This window comes from Panthera tigris, chromosome X, assembly GCF_018350195.1.
Source record: "Panthera tigris isolate Pti1 chromosome X, P.tigris_Pti1_mat1.1, whole genome shotgun sequence".
Classification (NCBI taxonomy): domain Eukaryota; kingdom Metazoa; phylum Chordata; class Mammalia; order Carnivora; family Felidae; genus Panthera; species Panthera tigris.
In genome coordinates this window covers 15,032,287-15,053,833 of record NC_056677.1, presented here as the reverse complement: position 1 = coordinate 15,053,833, position 21,547 = coordinate 15,032,287, and the positions used below count along the sequence as shown (strand labels likewise).

General features: G+C 44.0%; 2 protein-coding genes across 9 annotated transcripts in view; both read left to right on the top strand.

Moving 5' to 3' along the window:
• ADGRG2 (adhesion G protein-coupled receptor G2) overlaps positions 1–2,937 on the top strand; it is a 121,867-nt gene extending 118,930 nt beyond the window's left edge. For both annotated transcript variants that reach the window (XM_042974619.1, XM_042974620.1), the window contains one exon: positions 1,179–2,937. In XM_042974619.1, the coding sequence (XP_042830553.1) occupies positions 1,179–1,357 (179 nt within the window). In that variant the 3' untranslated portion in view covers positions 1,358–2,937. The remainder of the gene's footprint in view (positions 1–1,178) is intronic.
• Positions 2,938–6,734: 3,797 nt separating this feature from the next.
• The window catches only part of PHKA2 (phosphorylase kinase regulatory subunit alpha 2), a 70,409-nt gene continuing 55,596 nt past the window's right edge, over positions 6,735–21,547 (top strand). For 6 of the 7 annotated variants that reach the window (XM_042974475.1, XM_042974474.1, XM_042974471.1 and 3 more), the window contains exons 1-2: positions 6,735–6,822; positions 7,272–7,471. In XM_042974475.1, coding sequence (XP_042830409.1) covers positions 7,394–7,471 — 78 coding nt within the window. In that variant the 5' untranslated portion in view covers positions 6,735–6,822; positions 7,272–7,393. Of the gene's footprint in view, positions 6,823–7,152; positions 7,472–21,547 lie in introns of those variants that run through there. The other variant, XM_042974470.1, reaches the window with a different exon arrangement.

Genomic DNA, 21,547 nt, shown 5'->3' with positions numbered 1-21,547 from the left:
GATGAGGGATGGGACAGGCAATTTGAAAAAAGAAGCTGGAAGGTTAATGGTTTCTTAAACCAGGTGAAATTGTCCCTGCACCAGATGTCCTCAGACCAGAATGCCTAGGTCAGGATAGCTGCCTCAGACAGTCACATGCCCTAGTTGAGCTTATCTATCACCCTGTTGGTGTGTGACACGTTTAGTTCTGCTCTACGGGCTTGGTGCCAGCAGCCGTGTTGTTAGGTACGTGGGGCCACAAGCTCACAGTTTGAAAGAAACATCACATGTTGACTCCATCAATTCTGAGCTGTATAACCTTGTGCCAAGCACTTGACTTCTGAAACCGTTGTTTCATCGTCTGTGAAATGGGGATGATAATCGCACTCAACCTGCAGTGTAATGAGATAATACTTACAAAGTTCTCGGCACTCTTACCGTTATTACTACAATTATGGCCTGAACTAAAAAAATGGGCTTATTATTCAGCTTTCTACATTGTCTTCTAATAGTATAATGGTCACACACAGTTCGGGGCCTGCTTGCGGTACGGGAGGCCCAGGTCCAAACTTCGATGTCTCTAGAATGCCCAGCTGCACCCTGGCCTAGACTCTGAGGTTGTCCTTGATAGTTTCCTCTTGGGAATCAGCCCTGTCCTGATGTAGTCAGAGGGGCTGGTTTGGTCTACGAGAGATGATTTTTTTCTTGGCCATAACTGTTTTTGCTCTGGGTTTCTCTGGTACAAGGTTTTACTTCATAGGAATCTTAAGGAACCAGGAACCTTGTCAGGGGACCTATGGGGATCTCTGTTAACCTTTACCTTTTGGGGGAGACCAGAATATCACAGGTTATACTATACGTATGCTCGATATGCGATCAGTACACTACACATAGGATCGATAATGATCAACCAGAGTTAGGAAATGGGCCTTTTCAAATCACATATATTGCTTTGCTTCATTTTTGACCGTTTCATTAAAAAAAAAAAAATGCCACAGAGAACTGGCTTCTGACTTATTCCCCGGTTTGTTTTGCTTACTTTGAGTGGCCTTAGGGAAGGAATGCAAAGTAAAAAACAAATATATTTTTTAAAAAACCATTCTGCGCGTGCCTACTTCAGAAAAAAGTGATGCTTAAGTTTATTTTTAATTGCTTTCTGTGGGTACTCCATGACACCAATTTTGTTTTTCCTTCTATAGGGAATGCGTCTTCAGAGAAGAACGGGGTTTCTTTCAGTGTTCAGAACGGAGATGTGTGCCTTCATGATTTCACTGGAAAGCAGCACATGTTTAACGAGAAAGGAGATCCGTGCAATGGGAAGAGCCGTGTCGCTCTCAGAAGGACTTCAAAGCGGGGAAGCTTACACTTTATTGAGTAAATGTGATTCCTTTTTCTAAAATCAAAGCATGATGCTTGACAGTGTGAAATGTCCGATTTTATCTTTTACACAATGTGACATGTATGAAAAGCAACTAATTTTATACTCGGCAACCTCTGGAGGAGCATTTGCCAATTGAAGGGCGATGGTTATTGGAAGAGGAAGCCAAGAGGTTTTAGACATGGTTTTTAGACATTTGCAGTTTGTTTTTTTATCCTTCCTTTTAAGAGGAGATTGGGTTTAAACAACACAGTAAGAGTAAGAAAGACCTCTTGAAAATCAAAGTAGTTCATCTCCAGCCACAGTTTAGAGGCGAAGTCATCTTTGATAACGTCCCAGAAAGCAACTGTTGACTTCAGCCTGTTGGTGAGTTGAGTTGTGCATGCATTTGTTGTAAATAAGCTAAATTCTAGTGACCCACATGTCCGATATCTTCCACGTCTTTTGTATTTATTTTCTACCGTGTAAATGTATTTCTTTGTAGAATCGTGGTTGTGTTCTTGTGTCTAATGTGATAATTCAGAAAATCCTTGATGGTTCAGTGAATTCTAAAGCTCCTTTTGGAGATTATACGGGATGTGAAATACAGAAGCCTCACTGAAATCAAGAAATTAATGATGCCAGCCAGACTGGACAAAATGTAAGCAGACAGTGCCACAATTAGCTCATATAGTGCCTTTGAGCGAGTTGGAAAAAGGTGCCCCGACTGGGCAGACACAGCCCCAAGGGCTCATGGCTTGGCACACTGAGTGGGGGCCATGTTCTAGCCTCACTCATCCTCTTGGGTGCACCCTTGTGCGGGATACCGTCTGTACACCCACGTGCGGCACCCGATACCAACACCCGTCTCCTGACCTCATGCCTAATCACCAGATTAGGGAATCTGCACCAAGACGTTTAGCTTAGCACCTTGGCCACAGAGAGGGATGGAACTGTAATCTAGACCATCTGTCAGGAAAATTGTGAATGTGGAAGAGATACATACACTGCCACTTCTCAAATCCCCAGAGCCCTTCAGAAAAGGGGAGTAGAGTAGGATTCCTTTTTAAGGGAGGTGTATATGGGGGAAAAGAATCATATTGCTGCTCTTTAAAAGGCAACTGCGTAGTACTTTGTTAGTTGTCATGATTGGTACGCTCTGGCCCAGCCAGAGCTAGGATTATTCTTTAAAAGGTGTGAAGTCTTGAAGAATGTATAGTGACAAGGGGGAGCAGCTATTGGGAACACGACCTATCCTTCAATGCTCTTGTTTCCATACGTATCAAAGCCTGATTGTTTCTAGTTATAGAGGGTTTATCTTGCTTCCCACCTACAGCTGTTTGAGCAATGTCTCGAGTAGGTCCTTATTAGGAACGTTGCAAAACCCTTTAGTTAGGCCTTTCACGAAGGTTCCCTTGCATATAGTTCAAGTGAACGTTGTATTCCAGGTTAACCACAGTAATAACGTAATACACTTCTGTGAGTGCTGACTTGCCTTCGCAATATTTCTTCTCTGATTTATTTAATTGTCTTGTATTTATGTTAAAATCGACAAAACTGTTAAAATCGCCAAAATAAATTTGTAGCTCAGTCCTTTGAGTTTGAAAGCCTTCACAAAGAGAAGGCGTTTGCAGTCTCTTTCCCTGGCGGCATGGCGTGTAAGTGGCCTGAGATGAACGTGACAGTAACGTCTCCTGGCAAACAGCAGACACACAGTCACTGCGGGGTTAGAGCAAGGGTCTTCCTCACAAGATCAGTTTCTGAGGTCGCCTTTTCATTTTCCTCTTGATCTCTTTCAAGATTCCCTCTGTGACAAATGTTGCCTTTGGCCCACACAGTCCCAGATTTAGATCCCCTCCATGTCTCTGCTTCCTCAGCATTCAGCAGTAGGATTTCGAGAAGGTGAGGACAGGATTAGGGGTTTCTGGGGAACTGATTAGCATGTGGGAGCCACCAATGGGGGAAACTGGCCTCGATTCCACAAGAGGTCTTAGAGCAGCCTCTCCTATGATGCTCAGCTGCCCCAAAGATGTTGAGGATTCCACTGATGAGGAAGGTGGTGAGCTACTCTAGATCTGGGCGTGAGAGCTCAGAAACCAAATCTCCTGCACATGGTGTGATCAAAGCATACACCAAAGAATGCACAATTCCAACATTCTTTAGATCCTGTCCATCGCCGCCTCATTTTTCCTGCTGTGTTTTGTGTCTGGGCCGTGGGCCTTAAGCCAGATTCTCTTGTCTCCTTTTTTACTTCACACGGATAAGGGGCAGGACGGAGAGAATGTCCCCGAGAAGCATCCTCCTTTGAGTTTAAAATTGGCGTCACAGTCTGAGATTCCATCGAAAGGGAGAGAAGTGCCAGTGTGAGGAGGCGAGGAGTGTCACAGCACTGACCAGAATTTGAAGAATCTCCTCAGAACATTTGAGAAGTGTTTTTCCCCAAAACACACTGCAGTCATTAATCCCACAAAGTAACTCTTCACTTCAGCGAGCTCTTAGCAAAAGCCGAAGGCTGTTCATGACTTTTCATGACTGCTCTTAGCAAAAATGGTGACATGGCTTCATTTGGGATACTAGGTTGTATCTAATGAGGTTGCCTAGAAAGCAGGTTGGTTTGAAGGCCATTTGGACAAAGGACTGCTTCACTGAACGAACAAGTTACCGATTGGACTCGTGTGTTGCCATTTTTTCTCCATGACGGCATTTTAAGGACTGTTCAATATGTCTCTGCCTCAGCTCCACGCTGATGTAGTTGGAGTCTGAAGGAGAGGAAAAAGGAAAGACTGGGTGGATACAAAAACATAATCTTGAATGGGCAGAATTCTTGTCAGTAGATTCTTTTTCCTTTTCTGTAGGTAAAGCATTAAAAACTTGGGCCAGACAAAAATTGAATACATTCTTTCAGAATATATTCTTCTAAATATATCTATATATTCGTCACTGAGAAGAAATCTTACAGTCCCCGGTGTTTCTCCTCTTTACCTCTTAGTCTCAAACTAGCTACAGGACCCTGGAATAGAGACAAATTGTACATTCTTTAAAATATTGCAATGAAAATGACCTCCAGTCAACAAAAATTTAACTGCCAAAAAAATAATGAAATTTGGCAAATTGGCTATTTTCAGCAAATTGATTTAGAATGGACCTTCTCCCCTGTGTCAAAGATGGAGTGCTTTTCTTTAGACCCAAAAACTTGAGCCTTCAAGAAGAAACATTGGATGATTTCTCCCTTGGATGCTGACATGGGGCCCAATGGGAACTTCATTGGCCTCAGCCCCCATGGCAGGACAATGGGGCAGACGCTCTGGATGGGGTCTGAGAAGTCAAATGGGGTGCTACCCGAGTCCAGTTTGGGGCTTTCATGTTTACGAAGATCATGCATCAGCTTCAGAAACAACAACATACCCCATCACGTTCCATATCTGATTCTTGACCAATATTTGAGAAATGACATGGAGACAGGTTTCTGTTGGATCACAGCCAGAGAAGAGCTTTGTGGATATGGAAACCAATATATGGAGGTTTTGTATCTTAGGGACATAGGATACTAAGATGTGAGTCTGATTTTTATGTAGCACAGTTTATGGCCCAAAATTTGCATAGGAATTTACAAGGTAAACAGTTGTAGCCTTCCTTCTTGGTTTTATCATTGGATTTCAAGCTTATTGAAAAATATAGCTTATATGATAATATTCACTAAAGTACAGGCCAAAGCTTAAGCATAAAGACTAGCTATACACCAAAAGGGGTATATGTGTGCACAGAAGAATTTACTAAGAATGAGATAAACTAAAAATGTTTCCATACTGGATGGAAATGCCAGATAATGAGCAAAGGTTATCAGTTATTGCCTCCCATGGCTGCAAAATGGACTCTTGAAGAAGCATTCAGTATGAACAAAAACAGTAATGAAGCAAGGATCCCAGCTTTTTGATTCAAAATATATGAGTTCTAGTAAGAGTACATATTCCAAAAGAGATTGGTGATAACAATGTCTCATTTCACCCCTAGACCATAGCAAATTCTGCATGGAGGCATATCACATGGGTTGCTGCATACTTTAAGAGCCAATAGGAAGAAAAAAGTATGTGAGATGATGAGGGGTTTGATGCTTTAGTTGAGTGACATAGATTTATGGTATGGAATTTCTAAAGTGAACTCAGTTAAGGGGACCCAGTTAGCAGGACGGATTTTCTTTCATTCATTCAACACTGAGCCACACTACATGCTCAACACTGTTCCAGACATGGCAGGAGATATCAAAGACTATTTCAATGAGTAACTTACAATCATTAGAAAAGCATGCCTTATCTGAAAACTAACAATATGAGGCAGTACATTGTCAAATGACAGATGAAAACAACTATGACGACTCATGAAGTACTTTTCTATGAGCCAGGCATGGTGCTAAATGCTTTATATCCATCCTCTTGATGTTGGCCACCCTAGGAGGTAGGTGCTATTATCCCCATTTTACGGAAGGGAATGTTGAGTTTCAAACAGCTTCAATGGCAGACAAGCTCACACTTGTAAATGGCACAACCCGTAATTTGAATTTAATTTGAACTGACTCCAAAACCTAAGTTCTTACAAAGAAATTGTGGGAATTCAGAGAATGGGGAGGGCTTATTATAGGAGGGGGAACTGAGTAGGCCCTTAAAGGATAGGCTTCAGTAAATAGGTGAGGAGGAGGAAAAGGAGAAGAATGGCCTACTAGGTCAAGCATATAGTAAATGCATGGAGACTAGCAGAAGACTTGTGAAAATTCCATTAGCCGAGCTGTCCCGCGGAACAGATGCTGTTGGAAAATGAACACTGGGTCAAAGCCTGTGAACTGTAGGTTATTAGCCGCTACGGAAAACTGTGATGCCAATTTCAAGTTGTAGGCCTATAGGAGGTGGACAGCAGGCCTGACTTCAAGGGCAGTGACCAGGAGCGGCGCTACAGAAGCCGGAGTGGGGGGGGGGGGTGCAGCCGGGGAACTCTGCCCCGACATCCCCTTTTTCCTTCCCTGAGGGGCCCCGCTACTCTGCTTCTGCAGGGAGGTGGGGACGCGGCCAGGTACACAGTTGTGATCCTGGCCCGCGGTCGGGCGCTCAGGCGGCCGCGGTGGGCGGGCCTACTTCTCCCGCCTCCGATGAGGTTGGCGGCTCATCCCCGGCTCTTATCCCCGACACGCGGAGGGTTCCGCTCCGCTGCGGGGCGGGGCTGGAAGGCGGGCTCATCGACGCGCTGGTGAGCTCATCCCAGGGAGGGGCGGGGCCACAAGTGGGCGGTTTTAGGGGCGTCCGGGGCCCCTGGCAAAGCGATCCGCTTACCTTGCTCCTCAAGCCCAGCTCCGCGGGTTCCGCTCCGCGGCGGGGGCGGAGCTGGAGGCGGGTCCAGGGGTGGGGCGTGGGGCGGGCCCAGGACGTCCAGGTGGTCTCCGCGGAAGGGCCTGTTTCTCCAGTTTCCTCGGGGCTCGGCGGTCGGCGGCCGGCGGGGAGGTAAGGGGCTCAGGGAGGCAACCGAGTTCCCGCCCGGAGCCAGGTTCTCCGCTGCTCCCGTGGGCCACCCCGTTTTCTTTCCCCCTCGAGCCGCGACTCGGAAGGTTGCGTTCCGCGGCGGGGGCGGGGCGGCAAGTGTGCTGCGGCAGGCTGGTTGGGTAGGGTTGGCGGCCCGCCCCGGGGCCTCTTCAAGACCTCTGGAAGGCAGAAAAGGCTCGACGGGGTCGTTGTCGTCTCACGTCCAGAGCCCAGTTCCCCGCGTCTCCCGTGTGGCAGCCCGGGACCCGCGGGCGTCGGGCGTGCGGCGGGCCTGGTCAAGGCGGGACCGCTTTAGCGCCAGCCCCCATCACCGCCCCCGCGCCTTCCAGAAGAGTGAAACTCTGGTTGGCTTGCTTTCCAAGCATACTTTGCTTCTTCCATTTTAAAAAGTCTCGACCTCCCACCGCCAGGCTCCATCCCGAGAACAACGAGGCTGTGAGTGTTTGGGAACCAGGCCCGCTAGGCGGCCTCATTCCGGGCGTGCCACCTCTGCACAACCCGTCGGGCGCCGGGGCTCGGGCAGCACGCGGAGATGAGGAGCAGGAGCAATTCCGGAGTCCGCTTGGATGGATACGCGCGGCTGGTACAGCAAACCATCCTGTGCTACCAGGTAAGGAAGGACCACCCCAAGCTGCCCTCTTCGTGGCACTTACTCTCCTACCCAATCCCCTCCCGCGTCCTGAGACTTTGCAGTTAAGAGGTTTTTCTCTTCAAATCCAGAGCTTGCTGGCCAGTGATTACCCTCACCCCCATTCCACCCCATCCTCTTTCAGGGGACCGAAGTGCTGTGTGGCCACTCTTCACAGATTCTTTGACCCCTGTTTGGGATCGAAGACAGAGCCCACCCCCCCCCCCCCCCGACCCCGTGCCCTGGACACAAAAATGCGTCTTTTTGCATTGACTGTCCATTTTGGGGGGTGAGAGAGGGGGTGTGTATAGGTTGGACAGAGCACACTGAATAAGGATGGGGAACTCGGACTGCCAGGGCAGTAGACAGGAGCGAAGAACCTCCTGAGGTTTGCATCCGGCCTCAAGAGAGTGGGGCGACTGCTGCTGCTCCTTGAGTCACTTTGTTAGAGACCCGCCTGGGAGGACCTCAGGGGTTACTCTGGTTGATATTTTACAGGTGAGAAAACCACAGGCCAGAAAGGTTACCGTCTGAGCCAAACGCAGGTCTTCTGCTCCCAGCTTTAAGGGGACCTGTGAGGCTGCCCATGTGGTCTGATGTATCAATATGCCTGCTGTTCTGTATTACTGGGCTAAAGTGATATGTGGGCCCATCATGTTAAGACCACTGGACTATTTTTATTCCTAGTGAGGACAGCAGCTATGTCCCTTGCCCTCAATCAGCAGCAACTATTTATAGGACCTCCATGTCTGAGAAGGAAGTGGCATTCCATGAGTAGAGGCTCAGGCTACAAGTCGGAGCTGTAATCATTCCCAAGCCACTGACCATTTTCCCTTCTTAACCAATTTCTCAGTCTCATTTCTTCATTCAGGAAATATTTATTGTGTACCTATTATATGCAAGGCACTCTGTCAAGTGCTGGACTTACGAAAAGAATAAATCCTCGTAGTATGGTGCGATCTGTGCATAAGGTGTAGGTCCAGACTCCTTTGTCTGAGATCCTTGGGGCCAGATGTTTGCAAGTCAGAAATGTTTGGATTTTGGAAAGGTAATATACACATATAGTCTTTAATAACTGCAATGGGAAGCATCCCTCGGACCCATTTTTCTCACACCCGAATGTGAATATTCGCACTGAGTAGGAAAAGCAAAGACTGAAATAGTTTCACATCAGTTCAGGTCACCTTTTGCCACCAAGCTTGCTACAAACTTAGGAAAAGACTTTAAATTTTCAGAGCTTATTGGCTTTAGAAATTGCACACGGATTGCGGTCCTTATTTGGGGGAGGTTAGCCCAGTTTGGGGACCAGGGGTGGAGTCCTGGAAGAGATGATGTTCAAGTTGAGAATTGAACAAGGAACAGGCGGGCAAAGGGTGGTTACTCTTTGCCTTCCCGTTTGGAAAATATTATAATTACATCGGCAGATTGTTTTAAAATTCAAATTGAAACGTTTTTCCCTTCATTACTGTCATGGAAGGGGCTATAAGGAGAAGTGATGAAGCCTGGTTCGTGTGTCACACCCGTGTTTGTGTCCCCGGCTCTGCCTTGAATGATGTGTTAGCTTTTACTCAACATCTCTTAAGTCCACGCCCGCATCTGTAAAATGGGAACAGTAACACCTACCTTCATTGAGGTATTGTGAAGAAAATTCGGGTCTAGTATGTTGCCTGGCGCCCAGTAGGCCAACAGTAAATAGTGCTGTTGGTGGTATCATGACTTTGACATAGGCCACACATACCTGGGCCACACGTCGTCACCTCACCACCCTGGGCCATAATACTCCCTTTCTTGAAGGCCCTGATACAACCACTAATTGCTTTCTAGTCCGTGAACATGATTATGTGTCCCCATTGATGCAGTGAGATCCTTAAGCACAGAGGCCTCATCAGTTTTGTACGTTTTGAGTTAAGCAGTGTTCCAGGCTCGTGAAAGGAACCATTAAATCCTTGTTGATCAAATACTTCCTGCGGGCTCTGACCCAGCCATTGATCTAGGCTTGCCTTCTCTCAGGAGCAAAAGAACTGCCTCATTAGAGCAAACGTGCAGCGTTGGACTTTCCTCTCCAACGTTTTAATGATTAAAAGAAAGTTATCTTAGCCTTTAGTTGTATTTATTTGGGGGGTAGTTGGTGAAAAGCTCTCAGATTTGCCCTCTGTACTCTTGCGGCTGACCAGAATCCTCCGCGTCCCATCCTGCTGGGAAATGCCAGGAGTCTGCATTCACAGAATCACGCCCCCCACCCCGCCCCCAACCCATCCAGCCCCAACAGCTGGGCTTCACAGTTGTAGACCCTTAACCCATTTAGAATTTCATCCTCTTGCTGAGTGATCTTCGGTCACCTAAGCACTCTAAAAATGAATGGGCAATTTTATGCATATGTTGCCATACTAAAAAAATGAATGAGCTGGACTAACGGTTTCTAAATTGATGCTGTATCTCCCCATCTCCTGTAGATGTATGGAGATGTTATGAGGTGTTTTTCATTGAATTCTGTTTTCTGATTTGCTTTCTAAATTGATTTCACTCGTTAGGAATCATTCAGTGTTAAACATGTTAAACATTCTTTTGTTAGAGGCAATAGCGTGTCAACTAATTCCTTTTCCTGTATCTGTGAAAGAGAACAACTTTTTCCATTAGTCATTTGCCACATACATATGCTACTAAATATTACTCAAATTTTTAAGGCAAAGAAGAGCTATGTTTATAAAAGGGTTCTTTTGCAGATAGGATTTCATATACACAGAGAGTATAAATATACACTCCAGGAAGTATCTTCAAGTAATCATTGACTTAAAAAAAAAAGAAATTCTCAGATTTATTTTGGTCCAGATAAACATTAAATGTACATTTCTTGAATATAAGTTCTGTTTGAAGGCTCATAAAAGTGTTAAGCACAAAGTAGTGATAAGAGAATATGGATTAGAAAGAAAAAGTGATCTAGGCAGTGACCGTAACTGCAGATTGTTATAAAAAGCATATAATTAAGAAATAAGAACAGTAACTGAGTATTATTTATTTAGGGGCAATGGAATTTAAGACGAAAAGAATGGGATAACCAAAACATGGAGCAGGGAACAAATAGTAATAATAATAGTAAAGTCTGGTTTGGGGGAGGTTTAAAAAAGATAGAATTAAATACTGTGAGATAACATAGCAGAGCAATGGGAAGTAGGTTAAAGCATTCTTAGGCCTTTATCACATTAAGGAGAGAGGTATTATATATTTATTTACTTTTTAACTTCTTTTAATGTTTGTTTATTTTTGAGAGAGAGACAGAGCCTGAGTGGGGGAGGGGCAGAGAGAGAGAGGGAGACACAGAATACCAAGCAGGCTCCAGGCTCTGAGCTGTCAGCACAGAGCCTGACGCGGGGCTTGAACTCATGGACTGCGAGATCATGACCTGAGCCGAAGTCGGGTGCTCAACCGACTGAGCCACCCAGGTGCCCCAGAATTTGACTTTTATTCTAAGAAGTGAAGCCATGAGCAGGTTTTGAGCAGATGAGTGACATCTGAATAATGTTTGAAAAGAATCCCGCTATCGCCTGCATAGAATATTGTCTGTAAGAGGTCACAAAGCAGAGCAGAGTGACCAATTGAGAAGCTGCTGCAGTTGGACCACAGTGGCCTGGACAAGGGTGGTTGCAGTGGAGACCACTGGGAGTGGTGGCGTTTGGGGGAAATTTTGTAGAGGCAACGGGATTTACTGGTGGATTGGGTGTGAGGTGTGTAGAAGAAAGAAGTCAAGAATGACTCCAAGGTTAATGGCTTGAGCAACTGGTAGGATGGAATTGCCATTTACTGAGTTGGGAAAGATTGTGGAAGAACAAACTTCGGGAGGAAGATAAGGAGTTTTTATTAAGTTTGAGGTGCCCATTAGGCATCCAAGTAGACGTAGCAAGTAGGCAATTGAATATATGAATCTAGAAGTAAGGGAGAGGTCTGGGCTGGAGATAAAAATCTGGGAGTTATATTGGTTTATATGTGGTGTTTAAAAGGTCCATGAGGCTGGATGAGATTACAGGAGTGAGTGTAGACAGAGAAGAGATGATGTTCAAAGAGGAGCTTTACAGAGGTGGAAAGATCCAGAAGATGACCAGCTGCCAAGGAAGACTGAGAAGAGGCAGAGTGAAAATCACTGGAGCAAAGGCCTTGAACGAGTGAGAGGGGTGGAGTGTAGCACACACGTGGTAGGTGACCTTAAAGAGGAGCACAGATTGTTTATGCATCAAAACAAGAAGGAAGGCAGGGTGCATGGGCGCCATGTTCTCTTTTATTGTTTCTACTTTCTCATTGAAACATAAGGCATGGTCATCAGCCAGGGGTACAGATGGGGAGGAGTTATTGGAGGATCGAAGAGAGAGGAGCAGGTATAAAATAGTCCTTCCTTCTCAAGGAAATCAGGGATTTTTAATAGGATTGTTGGACAGCACTGGAGGGTCATTAATTTCCAGTGGAAATTATGGCTGTGTTTTTCTCCAGCCACATTCAGCTGCTCAGGTGCACCCCCAGAGTAGGCAAAGAGTCAGATTTAACAAGAGGTGGGGCTTTGCCCAGTGAATACAATGGAGTGAGAGGGGTGGGTGCAAAGGATTAACGGAGAACTCCTATCTTAAACTGTTTCAGATAAAAGATAAAGAGGGATAATTCTTAACTCCTCCTTTGTGGCCAATATCCCAAGATACCATAGGCAAACAAGACATAATGAGAAATAATATTTAGGGAGGAAATTCACTTATAAATATTGATGTGAAATACAAAGTGAAATACTCAATAAAATAAATCCAGCAGTGTATTAAAAAATGTATCACAGGGGCTCCTGGGTGGCTCAGTTGGTTAAGAGTCTGACTTCAGCTCAGGTCTTCATCTCATGGTTCGTGAGTTCCAGCTCCATGTCAGGCTCTCTCCTGGGGCTTTCTGCTGTCAACGCATAATCTGCTTCAGATCCTCTGTCCCCCCTCCTCTCTTTGCCCCTCCCCTGCTTGTGCTTGTTCTCTCAAAAAAAATAAACATTTAAAAAAACCCAATAATTTGTTTAAAAAAATGCATCACAATCAAGTTGAGTTTACCCAGGAATACTAAGAAATTTACTATAAGAAAATCTAATGCATTTTGCCACATTATCAAATTAAAGGAGAAAATAGTGTGATCATCTCAGTAAGTGTAGAAAAACCTTTGATAAAATTCAGCATCTGAAATGATTTATTACAAACACCTCTTAGCAAACTAGGCATTCCAGGGAATTGTATTATCCTGATAAAGGAAAATTGTTTAAAAAAATCTGCAAACATGACTAATGTATTGGCAAAAGATTAGAAACAATATCTTTAAAATCAAGGACATCAAGGATCGCCACTATCGTTCCTTCTATTCAGCACTGTAATTGTGACCCACATAACAGAGATGAAAAACAAATGAGCAGGATAGAGATGATATTTGCAGATATAAATGCCATAGGAAACCCAAAACTACTGTAACTAGAATTCTCGATTTTTAGAGTAAGTTTTGGGGTGATTAATAAATAATGAATACAGAAGCTTAATCCTAAAAGAGTCTTTAGGGAGCCAGCCACTTATAGTTGATTGATTTACGTTTCAATTTTTACTTGAGACCTTGTTTCAATTTGATTAGATAGCAGTTGACATTATTGTTTGGCTTCTGTGTTTGTAAATATTCTCCTTTCATTACTTCTCCTAACACCAAAGAGAAGTTCCAAAATAACCGAAAAATATTTTAAGTCCAAGTGTCCTATTTCATAGTTTCCCTTTAATTAAGTTGATTCTCTTTCTCATTTATAGTAATTTTATATATTTTATTTCCGTGATTGTATTCTAATAATATAAATAGGCAGTTCACAGAAGAGGAAACTAATAAATATGTGAAATGATGACTCAACCTCGCTAGTATCTCGAACTCTAACAGATCAAGACAATACACACTGACAGATTGGCAGCAGTTTGGAAGCATAATTCTAAGTGTTGACAAGGTTATAGAGAAGGGGCAATTGTCATACGCTACTCATGGAAGAGGCACTAGTTAAGATAGACCGAACAAAGCCCAAAATTTCATTGAATAAACACAGAAGTTTATTTCTCACTCATGTAACAGCCAGTGTGGGTCCAGGTCAGTAGCGGTGTCATCTAGAGACCTGGGCTACCAGTGGCTCTGCCAGCTTCAGTGTGCAGCTCCGAAGGTCACCCTGAATGTCGACCTCCAGCTGGTGGATCAGGAAAGAGTTCGGAAGATTGTTCATGGGAGAGTTTTACGGTCAAGGCATGGAAGTTGCGTACTTCACTTTCACTCAGGTTCCTTTGGCTAGAACCCAAACACATGGTCGCATCTAACTACAGGGGAGGATGGGAAATGCAGTATAGCTGAAGGCCTAAGAAGAAGAGGAAATCCAATTAGTGATTAGCTAGTAGTCTGTGCCTTAAAATGTAAGTTACAGACTGTTAAGTGGTACAGCCACCTTGGAAAACGGTTTGGAGATATTGGTGAAATTGAAGCGATGCATATCACGTGACCCAGGAGGTCCATATGTAGTTATGCATACCAATGACGTGCTCTTACCTGTTACCCAAGGAGACATGTACAAGGACATTTGTTGAGGCATCGTAAGAGGGAAAAATTAGAAACAATCTAAGTGTTTGTCACTTTGGGAAAGGACGAATAGAGATATCTAGCCACACAATAGCCATACACCATATAGCACTTAAAATGAGTGACCTAGACTTACATGTATCAAATTGGATAGCACTCAGAAATTTAAAGTTGAGTGAAAACAAGTTATAGAAGAATAAGTATAGTCTGCTATTGCGTATGTAGAACTTTAAAAGCATCCCCAATAATATTCTTCCTTGCTTAGGGACACGTACTTACAAGAATTTCTAAAACATGAATAGGAAAAATCCACTCCTGCTTTGAAGTAGTATAGTGGTTCTCAGGAGTGTGGTCCCCAGATCCCTTAGGATCCCCGAGCCCTTTTAGGGCAGATAGATGGCTGTCTGCTCTGTGTGTTGATTGGAGAAAGAAAGTACTGAACGGATGACATCTTTTCCTTCACATAATTCAGTGCCCTGCCTTTTGCCATCTCCTACTTCAACTCTTTTGGGTGCCAGGAGGAGGGCTTTTGCTGTGCTCTTTTCAGGACAGCTTTTAAATATTTTAGTGCCAGATGAAAACATTTGAGTAATTGAATGAAAAAAGCCCTTGAATCTTCCACTTAACAAATAGAGGACTGTAATAACCCATACACGGGAGAGATTTAGAACTGTTTCCAGTTTTGCAGGAATCCAAAAGATCATCTAGTTAGATCAACTGGTTTCCTTTTATAGCTAAAAATTCAGCCAGGAGAGTTGAGGGGACCTTTTTCAAGGCCATCCTTCTGGTGAGCCGACAGCCCTGCGATGAGAGGAATGGAGAGAAATACTTTAGATACACCAGATTGCTGTGAACACCAATTAAAAGTTGCATTCTCCTTATTTTTACCTGTTAAAATAGTGAAACTTTCATAGGCCCTTTATTTTTGCCTGTTAAAATAGTGAAACTTTCATAGGCCCTTTCTTTATACTCTGAGGCAGACGTGATATTTATTTCACTCTATTAGTGAAAGTCACAGAGCGAAATAAATATCACGTCTGCCTCACACTGGGTGGAGAGAACGTAATTAATGTTCGTAACATACATGTAGAGTAGTGATTCTTAATCAAATGAGTTACAGAGCCATTTGGGAGCTTGGTGAAAGCTGAATGTTTTATTGTCTCCTGAGAAAAATGCTCATGAAGAATTTCCAGGAGTCTCATGGACCTCCACCTCCCTGCCCCCCAAAGCCCATCAGTCAACTCCTAGTAGATCCTCTAGTGAGTCCAGATTCGCAGTGACGTGTGGTACTTGGTGCTCTGAACCTGAGCCTAATGAAATCAAAGTCAGTCTTAGAGCTGCAAATAAATAGCGATGCCCACAACTCTTCTGTGGGGGGGAAGCATTACTAGTGTGGTACCCAGCAATCCCTGAAACCTCAGACTTCAGGTGTCGGCCAAGAGGATCCCAGCAACCCCACCGCGTTTGTACTCCATCACTTCTCACAGCTGGCTACGGACTGACATCTCAGTCATCCCCCACTTTACTACAGGGATCGGCAAGAGAGGCAAAGAAATAAAATAGCCTAAGATGGTGGTAAAATCCTTTGTCCATTTGATGGTAGCCAAGGGGCCCAGCCAGTTTCCGTACGTTTCGAAAGTTTTGAGATGGGCAGTGGGATCTGGATTGAAGCTGGAAGAAAACTGGATTGAAATGGGCGCTTGCAGTACTTGGCTCCTGACCTAGTTTATTTCCCTGGAAGCCATCCTTCAGTCATAGGAGATGGTGCAAGTGCCTAGGCCCGGGGCACCTTGGAGGTGTGTATTATTTGTGAACCCAGAGGGGAAAGTCTGCTAAGCAGCAATTTAGAAAAAGACATCAGTTGAAAGGAAAAGTTGCCCACCTGTGATCTCCTTGGGTAAAAGCATGAGGCCTGCTGCATATTAGAGTTTCCGTTTTCAGCATTATTCTCTGAATGCCCAAGGTTTACATATCAAATGATACAAAACCTATTTTTTAAACTGATAAAGTGTTACACACCCCGTGGTCTCAATTAGAGATGTAATCTTTTTATTTTTTAACACTCTATTTTTTAATTTAAGTTCCACTCCCAGTGTGGGGCTTGAACTCATGACCCCGAAATTTAAGAGTCACACACTCTACTTGACTGAGCCAGCTAGGAGCCCCAGATGTAATCATTTTAAGACAAAGACTTTTGGAATTCCCACCCTAAAAAACATCTCAAGTCCAAGGCATTGATTGCCCTTTCCTGTCCCCTTTAATATTTTAAATGGTAGTTGCTAGAATAAAATTTCAGCATGACAAATGAATTTAACCAGTTTTTGGAGTTTTTAATATCAGAATTTTTCACTTTCTGTTTTTTGCTTTCCAACATGGGGTTGGAGTTGGGGGATGATAGTGAATAATCATGTATTTTCAATATTTGTCCTAGTTTCTTCTAGGTATTTCATTTGACTAATCGAATTGTACTTTTCTTCCTTGGAACTGAGCAAGGCAGCGACATGGTCTTAGCCATTCTTAATCTAAAGGAAAAAGGACTGAGGGCAGAGATTAGCTGGAAGCCTCTGACCTCTGTCTCACAGAGTATAGGAAAAGGGAGCCAGCCGGGAGGCTTCACAGAGGAGCAAGTGTGTGGGGAGGCATTTGGCGTGAGGACCTTCCGGGCCCACGGGCTCGGAAGTGTGCGGAAGTGTGCTCGTGCGGGCAGGAAACGAATTCCAGCTTGGGGGCAGGGGCGAAGGAAGGAGTGTCAGGTGATTGGGCCAGATGTGGGAGGAGGAGGCTGCACCTGATGAGCCTACTTTGTAGGATTGGAGCATTCTGAGCAGGGCAGTGATTGAGATTCTAGTTCTTTCTGCGACCGTCCTTTGTGGAGGATAGATTGGAAGGGACCAGTACTAGAGGCAGGAACATCAGTAAGGAGCTATTCCAATCTTCTCGTGGGACAGCGGTAGGGGAGGAGGGAATTTATACTCTGCCAATTTTGGTGCATAGACCACATCCATCTCCGTGCCCTCCAGCTAGAAATTGAATTGGACAATGTGAAGTACTGTGGGGCTACCGTCAGGCGTCTGTATTTTGCTTTAATATTGCCGCAACCTTGGATGTCTTTAACAGCATCAAATAAATTATGGTATCTAGTTCACTTTGGCCATTTAAACGTTCATGATTGCATTTGTCAGGATTCTATCAGGTGTAAATGACTGAAACCCGCCTCAAACAGCCTTTAAGCACAAAAGAGGATCTCTTGCTCAAATAACTGAAAAGTCCGAGGGATTGTTCTGGATTCAGGCACGGCTGGAATCGGGACCTCAAATGATCAAGTATGTCTCTTAGCATTGCTTGGCCGCCTTTGACTTGGAGTGGACTTTATTCTCTGGCGGGCTCATCCCACATGGTCGCAGCGGTGCCCGCTTGGCAGCTCCAGGTTGTATCCTTTTAGAGTGGTGGCCTCTGCAAAAAGAAAGCTTTTTTATAGTGGCTCCAGCACAAGTCCTGACGAGAATGGCTCTCAGCTGATCCAGCTTGGGTTGTGTGCTCCTCCGTGAACTGTGCCTAGATTGGCCAGGCCTGGGATCCCATGTCCTTCCCTGAAGCTGGGGCTGGGGCCAGGGGGCAGGCAGTGATGGGTCAGCCCCACCAGAATCACACTGAATCAGAGTAGGGGAAATAATAGGCCTTTACCAGAAAAAGCAGAACGGGTGCTAGACAGGCAGAGACAACAGTGTTTCCATTAGGGTAGGGATCAAGCGAAGGGCCCAGGGAGACCCATGCTCTCCAATCTGCTTTGAATCCTCTTTTTTATAGAGAGAGAAATCGAGGCCCGGAGAAGTTAAGTAATTTGCCCAAGATCACATAGCAGGTAAGTGTCAGGACAGAAATTTGAACCCAGCTGTATCTTATGTAGAGTAGGGCCCATGCCCTTAACCACTACGTTATACACTACACCTCCTGGGGGGAGGGGGGGGCGTGTGTGTGTGGGCGGTGGGGGTGGGGGTTGGCGCTCAGGCTCCTTCTGCCCAAATAATGCCAGACTGAGACCGCATTACCTACAATCCTGTCCATTCTCTTTGGAAAATTCTAAATGTTAGGAAGTTCTTGTATTGAGTTGAAATCTGACTTGAGTTTTAGTAACTGGGAAAATTGAATCCCTCTTTCACAAGACAGCCTCTCAGCTCTTTGAAGATGCTAACTTGCTCTCCATTAAGCCTTCTCTAAATACCCATAATCTTCCCCTGTTCCCATGAGATTTGGCTTTCAGCCTATTCATAGCCCTAATCACCCTCTGGGGACATTCTAGGTGGTGAACGTCCCCTGTAAAATACGGTGTTTGGGGGCGTCTGGGTAGTTCAGTTGGTTGAACGTCTGACATCAGCTCAGGTCATGATCTCAGAGTTAATGAGTTTGAGCCCCGCATCAGGCTTACTTCTGTCAGCACAGAGCCTGCTTCAGATTGTCTGTCCACCTCTCCTTCTGTCCCTCCCCCACTCTCACTCTCAGAAATAAATTAAAAACATTAAAAAATTTTTAAATGAATAAAACATGGTGTTTGGCAGTGACTAAATATGCTAGATGTGCTCCGTGAGGCTGGCAGTTTAGTGAGACTCTCATTTCTCTCATCTGAAAACTTTGCTTCCATTAACACAGCATTGGCTTTTTTGGTATCCACTCATATGCTGTTGGTAGGTGACTGTTAAAACTTGTAGTCATTGTTGTATGGTTGAAATTTCTTGCACCTAAGTGTTGGGACCGGATAATGTCAGTGTCACAGGGTAGCTGCTGGAGTTGGGAAGGAGGGGGTGATTTGGGAAAGAGAGAAGAGGTTCTGTTAAAGATGTGTTGGGGCCCCTGGGGCAGGAATGTATGTGTAAAGGGAACTGAGTCGACTCGAATGTGTGGGAGTGTTGGCTAATAAAATTAGTTCAGCAAACATTTATTAAGCATATGAGCCCAATAAATAAATTCTTGTTGAATTCTTTCTAGTTTGTTTCGACCGGTTGCCCAAGTCCATAAGCATTCTCCTGGTCCAGTACTGGCTCAGCATCTACTTTGCAGCCCTTACCTGTCTCTCCTGTCCCCTCTACACATCCTCTAAGGGCAGTAACTATCACCGTTTCAACATCTCTGTTCTCTTCTGTTGTTAAAATCTCCATTTCCTGCTTGCTCTGAGAATCATCTTTGTATTGCCACCAGCCAAGATTGTGTAAGTGTTCTTTCTTGAGCTTGTATGAAGGCTTTAGCTTTCATTTTTTTTCATTTTTCAAGTAGATACTTATAATGTTGAATATGTGTTTTTTCAACTACATGCACACCACTCTTAGGAAATCATGTCTACTGTTTTCTTTGGTCATCCTCTACCCCTGTACCCCTACACTTGCCGAAACCAAAATGTTCATCCACTAATGAGTGGGAACACAAAATTTACTATGTCTATACAGCGGAATGTTATTTGCAATAAGAAGGGATGGAGTACTGACACCTCTATAACATTGAAAGACCTGGAACACATTATGCTGATTGAAAGAAGCCGGGCATGAGAGATCACATATGGTATGAGGCCGTTTATACAAAATGTCCAGGCAAATCTATAGGAACAGAAAGTAGGTTAGTGGTTGCCAAGGCCTGGGAGTTTGAAGGTCAGGGGCAGATGGGAAATGACTTTTAATGGGTATGGGGTTTCATTTTGGAGTGATGAAAATATTCTAAAATTAACTGTGATGTTTCTGTAAGTCTGTAACTATAGCAAAAACCATTGAATTGTACCCTTTAAATGGGTAAAGTATATGGTATATGAATTATGTCACAATAAAACATTTTTGTAAAAAGTGCTAGAAATCACAATAAATTTCCTTTTCCATATATTTAGTGTACAGTTCTGTGCATTTTAAAACATGTGTAGAGTCATGTAACCGTAACCATAATCAAGATACAAAGCAGTTCCTTCAACCCCAAAAGATCTCCCTCCTGCTACCCCTTTGTCACACCCTCTCCCCACCCCTAACCCCTGGAAACCACCGATCACTTCTCTATCGCTATAGTTTTGTCTTTTCAAGAATGTCATATAAGTGGAATCATGTGGTATGTAACCTTTGCGAGCGGCTTCTTTCACTTAACATGAGGCCTGTGAAATTCATCCAAGTTGCTGTATATCAATAGTTTGTTCTTTTCATTCCTAGGTAGTATTCATTATAGGGATATATCCCAGTGTGTTTATCCATTCACCTATTGAAGGACATTTGAGTTTCCAGTTTTTGGTAGTTAAGAATTGAGCTGCCTTACACATGCTTGTAGAGGTCTCTGTTTCTCTAGGGTAAATATTCAGGAACAGGATTGCTGGGTTGTAGGGTAAGTGCTCAAGTTTATTGGAAATTGTCAAACTGGGGGCACCTGGGTGGCTCAGTCAGTTAAGCGTCTGACTCTTGGTTTCTGTTCAGGTCATGATCCCACGGTTTGTGAGATCGAGCCCCACGTTGAGCTCTGTGCTGGCAGTGTGGAGCCTGCTTGAGATTCTCTCCTCTCTCTCTGCCTCTCCCCTGCTCGTGCTCTCTTTTTCTCTCTCTCTCAAAATAAATAAGCTTAAAAAAAAAAAATTGCCAAACCGTTCTCTAGAGCGGCAGCACCACTTTGCATTCCCACCAGCAACATAAGAGGATTCCAGTGACTCTACGTCTCTGTCAACACTTAGTAATGGCAGTATTTTTAATTGTAGCCATCTTAATAGGTATGTAGTGATAGCTCATAGTGGTTTTAATTTGTATTTAATAGCTAATGATGTTGAGCTTTTTATGTGCTTATTTGTCATCTGTCAAGTCCTCTTAAGTGAAGTATCCAAGTTTTTTTGTTTGTTTTTACCAATTTTTAAATTAGGCTGTTTGTTTTCTTACTGTTGAGTTTTGAGAGTTCTTCATATATTCTGAATACAATTCTCTTGTTGAGTATGTGACTTGCAAATAGTTTCTCCTAGTCTGTAGCTTGTTTTTGTTTGTTTGTTTTTACCTCTTAACAGTGTCCTTCGCAGAGCAAAAGTCTTTAATTTTACTCAAGTCCAATTTATCGGTTTTTCTTCTATGGATCTTCCTTTTAGTACTCTCATGGCTAATTCCGCCCAGCTGTAGGTCATGAAGGTTTTTCTTCTGTGTTTGCTTATAAAAGTTTTAGAGGCTTCCATTTAACATTGAGATCTGTGATTTTGAGTTAATTTTTGTAATGTTTTATTTATTTATTTTGAGAGAGAGAGAGTGAGCAGGGGAGAGGCAGAGAGAGAGGATGGGGGAGAGAATCCCTAGCGGGCTCCAAGCTCAGCACAGAGCCTAACACGGTGCTTGATCTCATGACTGTGAGATCATGACCTGAGCTGAAATCAAGAGTTAGACTCTTAACTGACTGAACCACACAGGCGTCCCTGAGTTAACTCTTGTAGGAGATGCAGGATTGAGATTGAGATTCATTTTCTTGCATATG